We start from the raw sequence: 19,489 nt of genomic DNA, 5'->3' as shown, positions 1-19,489 counted from the left end.
GCATGCCCTGTGTGAACTACCCTTTTCTCCCCTGTGCCTCATTTCCCAGCCTGTGAAGCACAGATACCATCACCTTCGTGTGTGTGGGTGAAAAGGAACTACTTCTTCCTCTGTAAACTCACACTGTGGTTTCTCTAGCCGTCTCACTTCATCAGCATGCAGCGTCGGGAGGCTCTGTCAAGGGGAGACCAGCCCAGGCTGCCATCACTGCCATGGGGACACGCTGCTCCAGCCAAAAGGGCTCAGCCCTTCCTTGGCCCATGGCTCACAGCCCACAACCACACGGCCAGCAGCAAGGGAGCAGCTCATGGAGCTGAGACCAACAGACCTCTGTCTCACGCCCTACCCCGGGACTCCTGTTTATTGACTCATTTTGGGACACCCCCCTGGCTTTACCGATGACAAATCGTGGGCCCAAGTGCCACTGAATGAAACAGGCTCTCCACCAGGTAACCGATGGGGTGAACCGCAACAGCGTGTTGCAACACCCCAGCGCGTATCACAAGCGAGAGACGCATGAACAACCCGTGGCACGGGGACAGGGCACTGCAGGAGCTGAACCCTGCACAAACACAAGCCAGATCGGGGCACAGCTGCCCTCAGCCCTTATCTTTTGACAGGGAACTTCACCGGGAGGAAAGGTCCGCAGGGCGCACCACTGCATGCCCCAGGGGGGTGATCACCTCCGTGATTTTTAATTGAGTTCAGCTTTCACATTAACCTGTGTGAGTTGAGTCTACAGAGAAAAAGCCGCAGCCTTGTTTGCTGGATATGGGAGGACCCAGAGCACCAGCACTGCTCCACCATCTTCCTCTGCCCTGGCCAGAGCCCAGTAACTATTATACCAGCCGGGCAAGAGGCGGCTGCAGTGGGGCTGCCCAGATGGCGTGCAGGGCCATGGTGACCTACGTGCAGCTGAGCACCGGGGCGAAGATGCCCCTTGTGGGGCTGGGCACCTGGAAGGTAACAGCTTCAGAGAAAAGCACCAATATTGCAGAGCTCCCTGGCACAAAACTCGGTTCCCCCTGGTCCAGCTCTGGAGAGCTGTCCTGGTGTCTGGGGCTCTGCTCTCCCTGGCTGTTGGGCTGAACCTGCGTGGGAGTGGGGCTACAGAGAAACGGCTAGAGACTGGCTTCAAGCCCTGGAGCCCATGTTTATGACTGCAAGAAATACTGTTCTTGTAAAGAAAAAAACTCACAACCTGGGGGAGGGAGGGATTGCTTTCAGTAAGGAGGTTTTCCTATTTTTATTTTGCTAGGATACTGGTATTTCACAGGTACTGATTTGAGATTCTTAAGATTTATGCATTATTTTTAGTCCTCAGCTGGGCAAGTAACAGCTGCAATGATGGCTGCCATCGATGCTGGGCACTGCCACTTTGATTGTGCCTACGTGTACCAGAATGAGAATGAAGTTGGGGAAAGGATCCAGCAGAAAATCAAGGAAAGCATTGTGAAACGAGGACCTTTCATCATCAGTAAGGTGAGGATCTGACGATCTTTCACCCTGGAGCAGGGGTGGGGGAATGCTTTCCCTATAGTATTTTCATAGTAGGAAGCTTAAGTACTGGAGGCGAAATTTATGCTGTGGGATAAAGCAATTCATAATATCATTCAAGTCCTCCTGATACAAGCTTACTGCTTAATCCCGTTCTGTATGGAGAGTTAGGAAGGACTGTGTCTGCACCCTGCTGTGGTCTGGCACTCTGATGAGGAGACCCAGAAGTGCTGGGGGATGGATGAGGAGGAACCTGGCCCTGCATCTCATAGCTCTGCCAGAGCAGAGAGGCCACCTGCAGACCAATTGGTGCAGAAGAAGAGAAGCAGAAAAAGGTAGAGTGGGCCAGGTAGCACCAAGCTAGGTAGAAACCCATAATGCAGAGGTCTGAGATCGCTTGGTGTCACAGACTGATGCAGAGGCAGAACCAACTTGGTAACAGCACCTCACTGACTGCTAAAGCATAGCAGAGGAGAAAAGCCTGGCAGTGGCTGGTGCTTGTTCCAGCAGCCGGGCTCACAGTCCTGCCAAAGGGGTGTCTCTGCTGTGTGAGGAAGATGAGGTTCTGGGCACCTTGGGACAGTGTAATCTGCTCAGCACATGTCCCAGGGAAGGTGTGGTTGCTGGGTTCTCTTTCTCTTGCTTACTAAGGAAAACAGGATATTTAGCTGGATTCTGAAGTTACTTCTTACCTTGGTAAAGGTTGGTGCCAACCACTTCTTTGTGGCTTGTCTTGTATTTTCTTGGCTTTGCCTGCTAAATTCAATGCATGGTCAGGAATAACAGATACATGTCTTCATTTAAAAGCTACCCATTGCCAAGGCAATATAAAAGGGGGTGGCACAAATGATGTCTTCACTCACAGAACCAGAGGACTTTATCTATTATGATCCTACTCAAATACATGTGCTGCCACTGCACATACTGCCTTCAGTGTCATGGGCCAGTCCTGCTCACAGAGCAAGCCCCCTCTGAAGAGCACTAGGATGGCCTCATTCCACATCACCTTCCAAAGAAGATGGAGCATTTCTGTCCTGTGCAGGAGAGTACCCGAGAGCTTTAACCCAGGAGGTCACAGCATGCCTTTTTTTTTTTTTTGTCTCTAGCTATGGTGCACGTTTCATGACAAACCTCTGGTGAAGGGAGCATGCCAGAAGACTCTTGCTGACCTAAAACTGGATTACCTGGATCTCTACCTCATGCACTGGCCTTTTGGTTTGAAGGTACAGTAGCGGCAATGCCCTTGGCTTTGTTTCTTGTGACTACTGCTTTTGGGGAGCTGTATGGCTTTACAGCCCAACAATTGCTCTGGCTGAGAAAGATAATCATGTGTCTGGTGTGTGTACCAGCACTGCTCTGGTGCTCAGCTTTACTCTGGCCATGGGAGCCAGGCTCTTGATCTCTGCTCCTGAGACTGTTGCTTGCGTATCCCTTTGATCCTTGGAATGATGGTCTGAAAACTAGGGGCAGGTCTCCCAGCTGCAAGCATAAGAGAGGCTGCTCTCCCTTTCTCTTACAAATCAGTGTATGCTCATCTCAAAATTACCCCTTGCGGGAAGGAGGGCTGCACTTTGCTGCCTGTCAGAAATTTTCCTCTGTGTGTTACAGAATCACAAAGAAAGACAAAATATTTCTGTTTTCCATTTCTCTTTAATCACCAAGTCCTTAATACAGTACAGATTGAGCTGACCTTGCCTGTAGGAGCCTTAGTGTTGTTCCACTGAGACAGGAATCCAAAAGGCGAAACTTCTTGGGGGCCTAAACTCTTTCACAGATTAGTGAAGGAGCTGATGTCTCAGGCTGACTACTTCTAGTCTTAGCCTTTCCTTCCTGCTAGTCTGATCAGTCTCCATCCTACCTGTTGCTTTTGAGATGCTCATCTTTATTTCATACTCTATTTTAACTTTATGTTAACAAAACCATGAAAGTGAAACTGTCTCATGGTGACAATACCAAACAGCTGTTAAACACAGTTCAGTCTTGGTGTCTTTTCATAACTTGTACACAAAGGCTCTTCTGATTTTCCTAGTATTAGCGGCTTTACACTGAGCTTTGTCACGGAAGAACTGTCACTGCACATAATACCTCTTTTCAGCAGATCTGGTGCTGTATAGACCAAAGCTACATGTTCCCAGTACCTAAGTCCCCTGATGTCCTTCTGGAAAAAGAACAAAACAGTTCTTCCTAAGTGGGCACAAAGAACAATACATGAAGTGAACATGTATGAGATTGGAGGCTATAGTTCCGAGTGGTTTGTTTCCCTACAGGTGTTTGGGTGAGTCATCACTTCGAGGGGTCCAGCAGAAAAACCTGTCTTTATGGGAATGGTCACTGGCAGAAATGCCTTCAATTCCTCCTGCTCCTCAGGAAGGAATGACTGAATGTAGACAAGAATTAGTGTTCTTGCCTGCACTAGAAGTTTAAGCTATCATGGTTGTGGGCTTTCATGGTATTAAACTTCTCAACAGATTTTCAAGCATTTTCTTTGTCACTGACAGGCAGGGGAGGAGCTGTTTCCCACAGATGACAAAGGCATGTCAATACCCAGCAACACAGATATTCTACATACATGGGAGGTAAGTTCAGCCACGGTGGAAGAATCATGTCTTCTGTCCTCAGCAGTGGTGTTAGTTTCAGCAGTCACAGAATGGCTCATGCACGTGTGCAGAATTAGTTGGAAAGAATTCAGAAAAGCCTTTAAAAATATGCATGATTAGTCAAGCTATTATCGCTATTCACTGTGGATTAGCATCTCAAGTTACTGAGCTGCACAGTCACTTTCAGTGGAGCTGCAGACCAGACTGAGGTTAGAAAAAGTTATGTACTTGACCATAACTGTATGACTTTTCTTCACCACAGTTCTTGAACTGCTCAAACAGATTTTGCAGAAATAGACACTTAGGTTGTGATCCTGCCATCCTCCTAGAGTATAGCCCTCCAGTGCTGTGACAATAGTAGACTTAGTCTTCTTTTCCTTGTGTAACTCGGTGAATTTCAGTCTTGGCAATGATTTTGGGCTTTGTGATAGAAAACATGGCACAGATACTACCAGTACCCACTTCTCCCCTTGAGAATCAAAAACTTGGCAAGTCCAAACAGTTATTTTGTGCTTCCCATGAAGGGAAACAAGCCACATCAGGAAGAATGTATTCAGGTCATGTCTTGTGTACTGGATGCTGACTTTGCTCCCCTTTGTGTTAGGCCATGGAAGAGCTGGTGGATGCCGGTCTGGTAAAAGCCATTGGAATCTCCAACTTTAACTGTGAGCAGATTGAAAGAATCTTGAACAAGCCGGGACTGAAGCACAAGCCTGCAAATAACCAGGTAAGCTGCAAAGTGACTGCAGGCGAATAGTTTTCAGGGATTATAAAGATCTGATTACAGTCAAATGAGGAGATGGAAAAGGGAGAACAAAGTAGATGCAGCATGTACTCTAAATCCTGTTCTGTGGGTATTTCTCAGTACAAAAAGGACCGGAATATTTCTTTTTTGTTTCACCTTGTTGAACCACTGTTTACAAATTCTGGAGTATTTCCCTATGACGCATTCTCTCTTGAGGGATAAAGAATCCAGACACAAGCTATCATTCTGACTCTAATCAATGACTTTTATAAAGCCTCTCAGAACAAAATCCTAAAAGCACATAAGGACTCAATATAAAAGTTGGTGCCCTACAGAATTAGTCTTGTATTGTCACACAGACCACATGCAGGGTAGGATGAAGGCAGCCTGTAATTAGGATTCAGGAAAAAAACTCTGGAGCATGGGAACACTACAGTAGTTCTACAACTATCAGTCTCTCCTCCTGTGTTGGCAGATTGAGTGTCATCCATACCTTTCCCAGGAGAAGCTTATCAACTATTGCCAATCCAAAGGGATCACTGTGACAGCATACTGTCCCCTTGGACGCCCTGACAGGTAATTTCCAAGTGGGTTAGTGTGGTTTAAGTTTGAAGCATTCAGATTAATTGAATGAGTGATGGTGCATGTGTATTTTTAATAATTCATGCTAGGTGGAGTCTTTCTGGAGTGATTCTTTGCCATTTCTTCCTTTTTGTCTCTGTGTAGGGCTAAGCCAGAGAATCCTTCCCTTCTGGATGACCCCAAGATCAAAGAGATTGCAGCCAAGCACAACAAAACCCCAGCACAGGTAGGTGGGTGCCAGACAGTGGGTACTCTTCCTGTAACACAGCCATTAAGGAAAATAGATGGGAGGAGCAGGCAGAACCTGCATCCATTCCCTATGACCTCTGGCACTTCTCTGATTTTTCCCTAACAATGTAGATTGCTTATTATATGGCCTGCAAGATATGCTACTGCTATCTCTTCGGCCCTTGTCGAGAATCTTTTTCTGGCTCTGTCTTCAGATGTCGCTTCCCCTCTCCCTGCAGAGAATGAAAGCCTTGCATAGACTGCTGAGAGTCCAGGTGGGAAGAAAAGGAATTGACTGTCCTGAAACTGGATAAGAAAGGTGGCCTTCCATGTGGGCCTCCACCACTTCCCTCTTTGCTCTCCAGGAAGCACTACCTAGGCCACAGGAATGGAAATGATTTGAAATGCAGCTCTGCAGAAGCTGGTGTAGCTTAGGGAAAACAGCTGTTGGAACAGGCTCTGATTCCTCCGGAGCAGGAGCCGTCCTCTCTCTGACTCGGTGGTCTGTTCCTGCAGGTTCTCCTTCGCTTCCAGATCCAGAGAAATGTGATTGCAATTCCCAAGTCTGTCACACCACAGCGCATTGCGGAGAACTTCGAGGTGAGTGATTACAAGTGACCTGGGTGCTGCCCTTCAGGGTCGGCATGCCTTCCCCCCACAGAGCAAGCAGCAATCCTTTCCCACCCTTCCCAGGTCGTTCTCAGGCAAGAGGACTGGGCTTTTTCTCTCTGTCTGGAAGCTAGGACTACAATGAAAACTACAGCTGGAGAAAAGATAGACAGAGCTCTTGGAAACAGTATGCTGATAACCTTATCAGTCACCGTACATAGTGTTTCCTGTTCTGTGACTTGTGGATGAAGTGGCGGGCAGGGCTTGCTTGGAGCCCAAGTGCAGTAACATTCCTCAAATTACAGAATAAGCAATGTTAAGGGAAGAGTCCTGGTGTCAATAAACCACATTGCTCCTCTGACTGTTTAGTCAGGGTTTTTTCCTGATACTGGACATCAAGATTTCAGAAGTAACATAGCTGGATTTATTGAAATATGAAAGTTTTCCAGATGTTTCTTTGGAATTGGAGAGAAATGCATCTTCCACAAATAGAGGCATTTGCAACACCAAGTACTTACCAAACATCTTGGAACAGCTGGCACATGTAACTGCAACTGGCAATCTCTTTTGTTTCTTCCCTCTGCCAGTAGAGTCTTGAAAATAAAAAGATACTTTTCCTTTCCCTGTCTCATGAAGCCATCACTTCTAACCAGCACCCTTCTTGATGTGAACTTGTTCTTTAATCTTGTGATCTTGCTTCTGATTTGATTTGTTCAAAGAGGTGAGTTCCAGCTGTTTCTCTTTCTAGGTGTTTGACTTTGAATTGACTAAAGAGGAGATGGCAACCCTTCTCAGCTTAAATAGAAACTGGAGGATCTGTGAAATGATCACGTAAGTGACAGCTTGTTTCCTTCCAACTCTTACATTTTTTCCAATAATCTTTATTCTGATCTCACAGGTACTGGTGTAGCTGTTTAAAATGGGTATATTTTGAAATCTGAAACCAGTTGGGGGATGAAGCATCTGTTATTTAACATCTTAGTGGAGTTATATTTTCACTTTATTGACTAAAGGATGAGAGTAAGTCATACTATTTATTCATTGTGAATCCTTTCTCCAGGAAACCTTGTGTGCGAATTCCGAAAGGAGGGTTCTAGTTGATAACTTTGGCTATATCCATATTGGAGAAATGAGCATTAGGCAGTTTTAAACTTAGGGTAATTTTTTTCTGTGTTATAAACTGATGTCAGCTCTGACATAGGTGGTTGGGGGAGGGAATGACTATCTGAAGTGTGATATGAAGAACAACTGCTTGCAGATGTGCACCTCAGAAGCCTACAGCAAGACAAGAAGTCTTGGCTGAAAGACCACAGAAACTGCTGTTTTCTCTGTAAGCAGTGTGAACTTTAACTCCTTATCTAGAAAGTAACTTGGTCCCACCACTGTTCAGTGCCTGAATAATAGGAGAAGACTTGAACTTGTTAGTCATGTCTGCCATTTCTATCCTAGTAAGTCTCTCGAATTTATCCTGGAGTTACACAACTCAGAGCCTCCCTTGAAGGCTCCTCTATACACCCAGTGTAGTTCTATATAGCATTGATTTCAGCCTTGAGAGTAATCTTTCCTCTTTGATTTCTTCCAGGTGCAAAAATCACAAGGAGTACCCTTTCAATACAGAATACTGAAGATAGTTCTATCCTGTCCTCCTGCAGGCCTCTGGGGTCTAATGAGTTTCTACCATTGCCTAGAGTTGTCCACTACATAGCTTGCACACTGTATCTCTCCTGCCAGCAAAGGCATAGTATATGTATTCAGTGACTTTGTTTGGGTTTTTCTCCTTTGGTGGAAGGAAATAGTAAAATTTTTCTAAAGAACAAAATATGGGCTATAATAACTCTCTACTCATTAGATGAGTGTCTCTGCATGGCCGAAATAGCAAAACAGAAAACATGAAGAATGAACTAGCAACTGATATTTTTTTTTTATCTTCTGTCTTGCATCAACACCACTTAAGGCTGCAGAGTAAAGATATGTGAGCACAGAAGAAAGATCCATCCTGAAAGAATGAACTACATAATCACTGTCTGAAGATAAGAGACAACAATTAACTTCACTTCTAGAGCACAGCCCAAAGCTTTCTGGGAAAGAAGAATAAATGGGGGAAATGTCCAGACCTACAGATGCATACCTTCTCATACTGGGCCTTATTTCAGTCTCATTCTTTTACAGGCTGAAACTGGACAGAAATTAGTGTTCAATTTTGTTCTTATCATATAAAAAATGTTTAGATTACCACTGGTTTGGAAGTTTATTCTAATGTGAAAAAATTGACAAACCAAGCCACTTCCATCAACAATGTCATTGGAAACCATTATCCATATTCCATTTTAAATGATGTCACGGGAGCATCAAGATCTTGTCTTGATCAAAAGTTGAATAACTTGGTATAATAAGCTGTGGTTGACAGAGCAATGCTGACAAGAATGGTAGAGCACAACAAGTCTTAGTATGGACTGTGGATCAATAAGCAACAGGAGACCAACACTTGAAACTGCTGGAAAGCTGTACAGTGGCATCATTGTGGACTGATTTGGTTGGTAGCCTGTGCTATAAAAACCCAGAGTAACAGAGACTGGGGAAGAGGGGAGACTGCGTTAAGCAGGTGTCTGATACTGCATAGAAGCAGAGGGTGCAAGGTGGAACTGTTAAGTGTTAATACTGAGCTGGTGCCCAGAGCCCGACACTGGCGCAAGTGTTATGTTCCGTCCAGGCTATGCTGTGCTGACTCAATGGCATGGTAACTAGGACAGCTCTCTGTTAACTCTAACTATATGTATGAGTAAAGCTTTCCCCTGACAAAGCCTATCCCTCATGGTGGAGGATGCAGGTGAACCTTGTTGGGCAGTGCTAGGATAGCTAGGAGGTGTTTCAACAACATGGCACTTCAGGGGTCCGCAAGTGCCATGTGCCTTGGGCTGGTGGACATCTGCAGTACAACTACTGCATTCTGATCTATAACATCCACACCAGATCAAGCTGTAGGGTCTGACAAAAGCATATGAAGTTTGAGTTATATCTTGAGCAACTGGGTGGTCTGGAAATTTCTTGAGAACAAGATGATTAACAAAAAAACTGCTTTTGTAAAGGTTAATAGTATTAGGACCCAATACTGACTGACTTACTGCTTGTGCCATACAAACTTCTACTGTAATTTAGTGTGACAAAGGAATACATGTATACAAGCTTGAGCTACTTGACTTGTACATCACTAGTTTGTAAGTATGAGTGCATGTATGAAAGATGTTTGACAGATGACAGAAAGGCTGAGAGGTGGAATGTCACAGGAACATCAAGATATTGCCTTGATCGGGAGTAGAATAAATGGATATAATGAGCCATGGCAAACAAGAATTGTGTGAGGAGTCTTGGTGTGTACAAGCTATGGATGTGAAAGTGATAGGAGAACAATACCTGGAAGTGCTGGAAAGCTCTATGGTGATAGTGTGGACTGATGTGACTGCCAGCCTGTGCCAACATCTAGCTTTAAAAACCCACAATAAAGGAGGCTATGGGGAAACATCACTACACAGATATCCAAAATGATGAGGACACAAAGCGTAATATTACATGTTAGTGCTGAGCCACTGCCCAGAGCCTGACACTGAGACAGGACAGAGTCAAGTGTTGTTTTTCCCCCAGGGTGAGACCACAGACTCACGGGAGTGGTAGATGAAGGACGCATAATATTACACCTTGTGAATACTTCCAGATATTGTTCTCCTGTAACTAACTTTCACATCCATAGCTCATATGTACCAAGACTCCTTCTGTGCATATGTAATACTCTCCCTGACAGGCTATTCCTCCATTGGTCCACTTGGTGAATTCAGCTTATCCCATGACAAATGCAAAAAGAACTTAGCCTTTTTATGTGATTAAAAAACCCAAAGCTTTTGTTTTCAAACAAGGTGTGAATAAAACTTGCACTTGTGGCTTGAGTGTTACGGTTATGAGAGAGACAGAACAATGGACCTCAAATACATTACAGCTTTAGGTGTTGTTACTACTTATTCATTCCAACAGGAAAAAAAACCACAATGCGCAAGTAGTCTGCTCAGTATGCTGATATATTGAGATCACGTAAGATATTCTAAAATATATATACAAGTCCCTAGAATATATCTAATATGCTTTTCAGATAGAGGTCATCCAAATATTTCCAACCAAAACTTCTAAAAGAATGTAACATGCAACCTCAAGATGAGGCAAAAAAATATGGAAGAGGTATTTGAGCACAAATCTTAATGCTAAATATTACTTATCATAGGCAAACAAAAGAATCATAATTTACAAGGGGCAGTGCTTGCCCCTTTGTTTTTTTGTGTGTTTGTGGGTGGTTGTTTTCTTAAAAAACATGTCCGTATTTGAAACACTCTGCACTGGCCATACTTGTCCTTTATTCCCAGGTCACATGCAGCAGTCTTTCAGGGGGGGATTCATCTTACCTAACTTTAGGTGTCCACAGTGTAGGTGCAAGCAGCCACCTCGGGGCCAACCTCTGAGCTCCAGTCACAGCCAAGAGATGTTTGGGCAAAACAAGGCAGCAGCATTCAGTGTGATTCCATACGCCCAGGGCTAGGGCTGCTCTTGGCTCTGGCCCATCTTGCTCTTCAGGCTCTCCAGACCTAATGCATCCTCTCTCCCCCTCTCCTGTGAGCAGAGGTGAAGTCAGCTGCAGTCACCTGCACTTGGTGGACACAAACCCTTCCTGGGACAATTCCCACCAATAAAACCATGTGGGGCTTTTCCCTACAGGCATCAGAGGGCAGGCAGCCCTCAGAGGAGACTTGAATTTCTGTGTCATTGCAGGCTAGGACCAGGCAGCCTTCCTGCTGGTAAAGATTTTTTCCTCTGGGACCTACCCACTTTGATCATTTTCAGTCATCTTCTTCTCAGATGCCGAACACTGCTCATCTCTTGAAGCTATGATTTTTGGTGAATTAGAATTACTACATGCAAATGTCAGCACAACAAACCTGAAAAGGCGCTACAATAAGCATCCAGCTTTAGTGCAAAACCTTGCACACAGATCAAATCAGACCCTTCCTCACACACAGAGTTCCTCATCTTGTGCAAGGAACCCTTGGGCATTTTATCAAGCACGCAGTTTGCAATATTTCCCAGGCTAGCTGTCATCCACTGACACATGCGGTACTTCTTTCCCAGAGGCCCTATGATCATCTGACAACCCCAGCCACGCCTTCAGGACAGAGAAAGAACTGACAGCTCCCATGTCTTGCCATGATCTGGGGAAAGTCTCACTCCAACAGGCACAGACAGCAAAGCAAAATACAAACCTTCTGCCCAAAATCTTCTGTTAAAAGACCAAGACATCTCTCATTCAAGAAACCACTGGGGAAAACCAAGCACCCACCTTCACAGGAGAACGTGAACAGGCCCGCAGAGGAAACAACACAAAAATCTCAGAAGAAAATGAGGGGAAGGACAAATTGCATTTCTCAGCCGTGCTCTCCACCAAGTCTCATTATCTGTCATCACGCACCCTACCCAGCTCCTTGCCGCAGGAACACAGGGCTTTGAAACCTCTCCCCAAAAAGACACGCTCAGAAGAATGAGAACAAACACTGCAGGGTTTTCTGCCCTTTCTTACAGGAGATCCCATCTTACTGGCCAAACAGCCGGGCTTTGCAAGCTTTCGCAGACTCGCAGAGCACGACTCTCTGATGGCACCAGTTCACCTTGGTGCTGTTCCATAGAATCAGGGAGTATCTCAAGTTGGAAGGGATCCATAAGGACCATCGAGTCCAACTCCCTGCTCCTCACAGGACTACCTAACACTAAACCACATGACTAAGAGCATCGTCCAGATGCTTCTTGAACTCTGACAGGCTTGGTGTTGTGACCACTTCCCTAAAATATGGAACGCAGTACAAAATCTGATTGATTCTGGCAGTTCCTACACTGAGACCTGCAACACCTGGAGTCAAAGCACAACACTGCTGATGATAGTAATAAACTGTCAGCACACCACCACTAGCTCAAGCATCCAGGAAATACAAAGGAGAGCAGAGGCAAACTGGTACTTCAGCTGCTCTTCAGGCTGCCCTGAAAAAGCAAATCACAGGCATAGCTCAACATGTTATTCTGCAAAAAAAATTTGTGAAGTTCATATTGCACAAAATTTAGCAGTCATCAGCAAAAAGGGGACAGCCTACTAATGGTGGAGGTGATCATTTTGATGTTTCAAAATAGGGTGACTTCTCTGGAGGGAGACAATCTTTGTCAGGACAAGCCTCCATGTGACTTCTGCTAATAATTAAAACCAAGACAGAGGTCAGGCATGGAAAACTGTTCTCTTTGAGCCCAGCTAACACCACGTAGTCTACCATCCCAACAGCACTCACTCTGCACACCAGCTCTGCACCTCTGTTAACCTTAGCTCCGGTCCCTGGCCCACCATCAGCAGCTCCCAGCAGGAATGCCCACCAGACACAAAGCCATGGTTGGCACAGGGAGCTTTCCTAAAGCTCTGCAGAGCACCAGTGTCTGTTTCCCTGAACTGATGGAGGGACAGTAGGAAGGAAAAAAGGAAGTGTGAAAACCCCTCGACTGGGATGGCAGCAGACCTCTCGTGCAAACAGCTTGCTTTTAATACTGTCAACACAACTGAGGAACAGGCTCAGGCTAATCGCAATCTTTCCATTGATTTCACTGACCCCTGAACCAAACCCCAAAAGTCTGAGCATACTCAGAGCAGATTTACAGAGAAGGAATCCAGAAAAAAGTAAAAGGCGAACACTGCATTTTATAACTGTTTTGTGATACAACTGAAACATCATATCCTGCTGAGCACGGCTGATGGTGCTGACACAAAACAGGAGAAAGATTAAAGAGGCGACTAAATACCTTGTCTGCCCTCAGGTAAGCAGAGCAAAAAGTACAAAGCTACAAAGCAGCTGGGCATCTGCTGTGGCAAAGGCATCCAGAGAAAAATGCACCATTATACTCCCAACTAATGCGTGCACCTGAAAAATTCTCCAAGCATGAGCAAGCAGCAAAGCTTCCCAAGTGGCCTTAACAGAGTATCCTGGATCATCTACTGGATCCTGCAGGTAATTTTTTTTGTTTGTTTTCCACTGTGCTGTGACTGCTTCAACAGCACAGCATACTCTTACCTGCAAAATTTCAAAGCCAGTTTGCAATGTGAAATTACGGACCACCTACCATTTATTTCCACATATCTCTATTTTACTCTGAAATACGGTCTGCACCTCCCTGAAAATAGAGGAGCAATGTGATCATCGTGATACTCATTAAAAGAAACTTCTCCCAACATTAAAAATAACCTTCTTTAAAATCACTGTTTTCTAAATTACTCCTACAAAACAGCTCACTTTTCCTCTCCTGTGATCGCAAGCATAGGCTACATTCATCCCACCTTCACAGGGGAACTGAAGGCTGAATCCTCCCAAATTCACATAGGCCCCCCGCACCACCAGAGCTCTTCAAGAGCCTGGGCCAGCACCACTGTCGTGGGGACACGCTGCTCCAGCCAAAGGGCTCAGAGCCCTTCCTCAGCCCGAGGCTCACAACCCACAGCCGCGGAGAAAGCAGCTCCGAGGACACGGGGAGAACCAGCACTAACCCACCCTAGCTCAGCATAACCGAGGCCGGCTGCGGTAAGGCGGTGGCTGTCCCCAGGCGGGTCCCGGGGGCAGGGCGGGCCCCGGGGCAGGGCAAGCCCGGCCGCTATTAAAGGGGCTCGGCGGGCCGCGCTGCCCGGTAGGATTCCCGTGCGGGGCTATAGCGACCTGCGTGCAGCTGAACACCGCGGCCAAGATACCTCTCCTGGGGCTGGGCACATGGAAGGTAACGGGGATCTCGGTGGTGCCCCCGGCCTTGCTGCGGCCCCTCGCTCCCGGAGGGGGCGGCCGCGGCGGGCTGGGTTCGCACCCAGTCCCGGTGCCACCTCCTGCCGGCCCCGGCCGGGCCGCGGGGGGATCCAGGGCGCTCTGGGCCGCTCTGACGGGCCCCGCGTCGGGGAGGGAGTGTGGGCGGGGGCAGCCCGGCCCGGCTCGGGGACCCGTCCCCGCCGCCACCCCGGGCCCGAGCGCAGCGCTGCCGGCGCCGCCGACATCCCGGCCGGGGTTGCCCTCTCGGTCCGGCGGCGCCCGCAGGCGGAGTCCCGCGCCGCTCTTGGGCTTTTTTCCCCAGCGTGCTCTCCGTCCTTCTTGCCGCCCCCCGCCCCCGCCGCGCGGGGGAGGCGACCCTTGGGCCTCTCCGGTCCGTGAGAGGTGGCTCCTTCCCTCCGTCCCGCACGGGAGCGCGGATCCCCTCCCCGCCAGGCTCCCGCGGCTGCAGCGACCTCCCGGGCCCTTCTCCCTGCCGCTCCCCATCCCTCCCCGCAGCAGCTGCTGCAGTGGGGCACTCGGCCTGCCTGCTGCTTCTGTGCTGAATAACTTAAATCCAGGGTGAGGTTACCTTGAATCACCTGGCAATGAGATGCGGCTCTAGAAGACAATTCATGTGTTTCAAGCAAGTTCTGACAAAGAGATTTGCACCACTCTTACGATGACTGCAAAAATCAAACAGTGATCGGTACAATGCCTGAAAACAAACATTACTGGATTTGTCTGAACAAGATACGCCAACATTGTTTGTGCACAGCTCTTATGTGCCCTTTCAGGGTATAGAAACACATAGAAATGCATGTCTCTTACATCAGCTGCTTCCTTCAGAGATGCAACCATTTAATGACAGGTGGGACGTGCCCAGGGGAGGAGCTGGGGTAGAGTATGGCACAATACTCCATGGTGATGTGGATGACTAAGGTGTAGGCCACTGCCCCCTCCATCAAACTAAGATTTTCCCAGCTGGACAGTTGCTGTTTCTCTTCTCAGAGACAGCGCTGGGAAGCGAGGAGTGCTGGGCAAGAGGCACTGCAGAGCTCCCTGGCACAAAACTCGGTTCCCCCTGGTCCAGCTCTGGAGAGCTGTCCTGGTGTCTGAGGCTCCGCTCTCCCTGGCTGTTGGGCTGAACCTGGGTGGGAGTGGGGCTACGGAGAAACGGCTGGAGGCTGGCTTCAAGCCCAGGGGCCTGCATTTGTAAGATGAATACATCTTTAAGAACACTGCATGGAAGAACTCTTCTTAAAACCCCTTTGTATGTGTTTCTTTAGTTTCTAGATAACTAGGAAATGGCCTGTATGCTTTGATTTGGGATCTTAACCTTCTTTTTTCAGCCCCCAGCTGGGCAAGTAACAGCTGCAGTGATGGCTGCCATTCATGCTGGGTACTGCCACTTTGACTGTGCCTACGTGTACCGAAATGAGAGTGAAGTTGGGGAACAGATCCAGCAGAAAATCAAGGAGGTGTTGTGAAATGAGAGGACCTTTCATCGTCAGTAAGGTGAGGATCTGATGACCTAGGATCCCGGGGAAGGCCTGCTTTGTGTAGAACATGTTCAGAGGAGGAAATTCAGAGCAGTGGGGAAAGGCTGTGTGCAATAATAGCATGGAGTCATTCAGGACATAGTTCAGGTCCATACTGATGGAAGCTTCTTTTTGTCACCTTATCTTGTAGAGAGTTATCTAAGATATGCTCCACATCCTCCATTTTCATGGGACTGTTCAAAATATGTATTAAGCTCAAATGGTCCCAGAAGGTGTACTGTTTTTTTCCCCTGCTTACGCAGGAAATTCTGTATTTGGCTCACCACTGAAAATTACTAACTTAAAAAGAGCTCTTTAACCCATATCTGCCTGTAATAAGTGGCTTTTACATGTCTTGACTAATGGAACAGGATCAGTTTTTCAGTTTGCAACCCTGTTAGATCACATATGCCACCTCTGCACATGCTGCCCTCGGTATCACAGGCCAGTCCTGCTCACAGAGCAAGCCCCCTCTGAAGAGCACTAGGATGGCCTCATTCCACATCGCCTTCCAAAGGAGACAGGTAGCCTCCTCTCAAGAACAGGACAGAAGGATTACAAGAGCTTTAACCCAGAAGGTCATGGTGTGCCTTGGCTTTTTGTCTCTAGCTACAGTACACATTTTATGACAAACCTCTGGTGAAGGGAGCGTGCCAGAACACTCTTGCCAAGCTGAAACTGCATTACCTGGATCTCTACCTCATGCACTGGCCTCTTGGGTTCAAGGTACAGTAACAGCAATGCCCTTGGCTTTCCCTCCTGGAGAGCTCCTCAAAACCGCCAGTGATGCTTGCAGCACTACTGCTGCTCCAGTCCAGAACGGCCATGTGTCTGTTGTGCGTACCAGCACTGCTCCGGTGCTGCTCATTCAGCTTTAGTCTAGCCATGTGAGCCAGGCTCTTGATCTCTGCCCCTGAGAGTGCTGCTTGCACAGCGTCCTCTGCCCTTTTGATACTGGAGATGTAGACCTAGCATTAAGACCAGGCCTCCCAGCTGCAAGCGTGAGTTGTGCTGCTTTACTTTTGGCTGTACCTTGTCTTCTACAAATCCCAAGTATACTCATCTTGCCAATGACTTAGCCTCCTACTTTGTGGGAAGGAAGGCTGTACTTTGCTGCCCGACAGAAATTCTTTCCTCTGCATGTTACAGAATCACAGAGCAAAGGAAAATGCTTCTATTTTCCATTTCTGTCTTTAATCACTGAGTCCTTAATACAGTACAGATTGAGCTGACCTTTGCTGTAGGAGCCTTAGTGTTGTTCCACAGACCTTGGATTTCAAAAGGTGAGACTTTCTGACATCCAAGTTTCATACTTCATGTACTTCAAAGGAGCTGATGTCTCAGTCTATTTCTAGTCTTAGCTTTTCCTTTCTGCTATAAACAGGTTAAGACCTTCATCCTATCTGTTGCTTTTGAGCTTATCAACTGTTTATCATACTTTCAAAGCTGTCATGGTTAGTTTTATGTGAACAAAGCCCTTGAGTATTATGTCATGGCATAATACTCTGACATCTGCACAACACACTAGGTGTAGAGCAATATGGAGATGTGGGGATCTAGCCCTCTTCTGATATGTCTGAGATGTTCTGATTTTCCTAGTGCCACCAACTTAAACTGAGGCTTCCCTCACAGGAGACCTGTTGTGTACATAATACATTGTTCAGCAGATGTGGCTCACCCTAGACCTAACTTAAATGTCCTTTGGACCTAAACAGGTCCTTATACTCTTCAGAAAACAAATCTTCAAAAAAACAGTTCTTGGTCTCCCTTAATAGGCATGATAGAGGAGTACAGCAAGCTTGTTTGTTCCGCTTTGTTCCACAAGTGGTGTGACTTCTTTACCTGCATGTGTTTTGGTGAGTCACCACTCTGCTGGGTCCAGGAGATACACCTGTCCCTCCTACTAGGAATGGTTGCTGGCAAAATGCCATAAACCTGCATGAACAACGTAGACAAGTATTAATATTTTCTGTACGAGGAGTTAAAGCCATCACGGTTCTCAGTTGTCTCGGTATTAACTTCCCACCAAAGAGTGTTTCAAACATTTTCTTTGTCACTGACAGGCAGGGGAGGAGCTGTTTCCCACAGGTGACAAAGGCATGTCAATACCCAGCAACACAGATATTCTACATACATGGGAGGTAAGTTCAGCCACAGCGGGAGAACCATGTTTTCTGTCTTTGGCAGACTTTTCCATGCTTTCATTACCTTCAGCAGCCACACAGTTCTTAAGTATTTATCTTACGGTATACAATGTAGCTTTTCAAAACATACATGCTTAGTCAAGCTGATAATCTTCAGTGGAGCTGCAGACCAGATTGCTTGACCGTAATAACCACAGAACTGTCTTCACCACAGTTCTTAAACTGTTCAAATACACTTTGCAGGAATAAAGATATTTTAGGTTGTGATCTTGCCTACAGCCTGGGGTAAAGCGCTCCAGCACTGGCTCGATAGCATGTTACTATATTTTCCACATGTAACTAACTTGGTGTTTCTACCATCTCAAGAAATGAGCCTTTGGGCTTGGGTGAGATGGAAGACATGGCACAAATACACCAGTGCGCACTTTTTCTCCCCAAGAGACAAACTTTGCAAGTCCAAACAGTTGTCTTTCCCTTCCCATGAACGGAAACAAGCCATACCGGGAAGAATATATTCAGGCCCTGTCTTGTGTACTGGATGCTGACTTTGCTCCCCTTTGTGTTAGGCCATGGAAGAGCTGGTGGATGCTGGTGGATACCAAAAGCCATTGGTATCTCCAACTTTAACCATGAGTAGATGTGGGAATGGGAGTCTCACTAACGGACATTCCTGAGTTTGATTTTAATGAGCAAACACTGCACCACCTGGCATAACAAGGCACTTAAGCAGAAAACAACGGAGAAAGGAATGTGCAGCTGGAAGGAGAAAAACAAGATAAAGACCATGAAGGCATTTCGCATGATCAGAAAGAACGGGCCAATCTGCTAGAGGATAGATGCGCGTGAACACAAGGCTGTAACCTATCTGCAAGCTGCAGGTAGCGCGTGTCCATAGTAGTTAACTATATAAGCCCTGTTATAAGTGTAAATAAAGGAGAATGACCATACTCATATTGAGATCTGTCATTACTCCGGAATCGCAACTCCCGCTCCGTCGTCGACACTGAACAAAGGGAAACTCCGACATCTGGTAGCAGAGGATGGTTCGGCGCGCCTCTTCGAGACTGCAGTAAGAGCAGCGAGAGAAGGGGAGCGGGAGAAAAGCGGCTGGGAGTTGTACTATCCCGATGATCGGAGGGGGATAAGATAACGGAGCAGTCTGGCCAACTGCCTCCCAGTGAGCGACCGCTATCATGGAAATAGAGGCGGCAGCTGTGTTGCTCGTAAGCATCCTCTCCAAGAGAGGGATTGAGACAATGGTAAAACAATTATGTACGTTGATTAAATTAGGACAACGTTGGGGACATTTTAAGGACAGTCAAACTATTTTTTCTGACCTTGAGTGGCGAGAGCTTGGCAATACTATGTGGGAGCAGACTATCACGGGGGATGAAAAGTCAAAGAAGGAGATTAAAACAGTGCGGGAACTATGGAGGTCTGTGTTAGAGACTTTAAAAACCATGAAAGCTGAAAGAAAGGTGGCTTGTGCAGCCACTCAAATGCTAGCCCCAGAACCCTTGCCTGATAGACCGAAGAATACAACATCTGGACTGTTTCGGTTCTTTGGGCCGTCTGCAGTCCGAGGTATGTCGGGTACCCCCAAACGAACTGCCTTGGAAGCCAAGTATAGTGTTCTGGGGGGTGACGGCGCTTCTGAACTGCTTGAAACGTACCCTCCGCTTACGGACTGCAAAGA

General features: G+C 46.8%; 2 protein-coding genes across 3 annotated transcripts; both read left to right on the top strand.

Moving 5' to 3' along the window:
- The first annotated feature begins 2,607 nt into the window (after positions 1-2,607).
- Positions 2,608-10,196, top strand: LOC143162110 (aldo-keto reductase family 1 member B1-like). Of its 2 annotated transcripts, XM_076341900.1 has the most exons (8): positions 2,608-2,720; positions 3,996-4,073; positions 4,699-4,821; positions 5,315-5,415; positions 5,566-5,647; positions 6,166-6,249; positions 7,007-7,089; positions 7,841-10,196. In XM_076341900.1, the coding sequence occupies exons 1-8, from the start codon at positions 2,697-2,699 to the stop codon at positions 7,881-7,883; spliced, it is 618 nt and encodes a 205-aa protein (XP_076198015.1). In that variant the 5' UTR covers positions 2,608-2,696; the 3' UTR covers positions 7,884-10,196. The 2 variants fall into 2 exon arrangements, with proteins under 2 accessions (XP_076198015.1, XP_076198025.1); XM_076341910.1 differs by lacking the exon at positions 3,996-4,073.
- Positions 10,197-13,262: 3,066 nt separating this feature from the next.
- On the top strand, positions 13,263-18,705 carry LOC143155630 (aldo-keto reductase family 1 member B1-like). The gene is given in 8 exon segments (XM_076328601.1): positions 13,263-13,331; positions 13,921-14,088; positions 15,461-15,594; positions 15,596-15,626; positions 16,259-16,375; positions 17,713-17,790; positions 18,360-18,386; positions 18,389-18,705. Coding segments are annotated over 8 exon segments (666 nt in total). The 3' UTR covers positions 18,431-18,705.
- Positions 18,706-19,489: the final 784 nt, after the last annotated feature.

The sequence above is a fragment of the Aptenodytes patagonicus genome, chromosome 1, assembly GCF_965638725.1.
Source record: "Aptenodytes patagonicus chromosome 1, bAptPat1.pri.cur, whole genome shotgun sequence".
Taxonomy (NCBI): domain Eukaryota; kingdom Metazoa; phylum Chordata; class Aves; order Sphenisciformes; family Spheniscidae; genus Aptenodytes; species Aptenodytes patagonicus.
Note: the sequence above shows the minus strand (reverse complement) of the source record. Positions and strands in the feature narration are given on the sequence as shown.

Bases quoted from the DNA above. Each gene is read 5' to 3' on its own strand.
- LOC143162110 (XM_076341900.1), top strand. From the start codon at position 2,697: ATGCACTGGCCTTTTGGTTTGAAG. The intron at 4,074-4,698 runs GTAAGTTCAGCC...CCTTTGTGTTAG, and splicing joins ATATTCTACATACATGGGAG to GCCATGGAAGAGCTGGTGGA. The intron at 5,648-6,165 runs GTAGGTGGGTGC...CTGTTCCTGCAG, and splicing joins ACAACAAAACCCCAGCACAG to GTTCTCCTTCGCTTCCAGAT.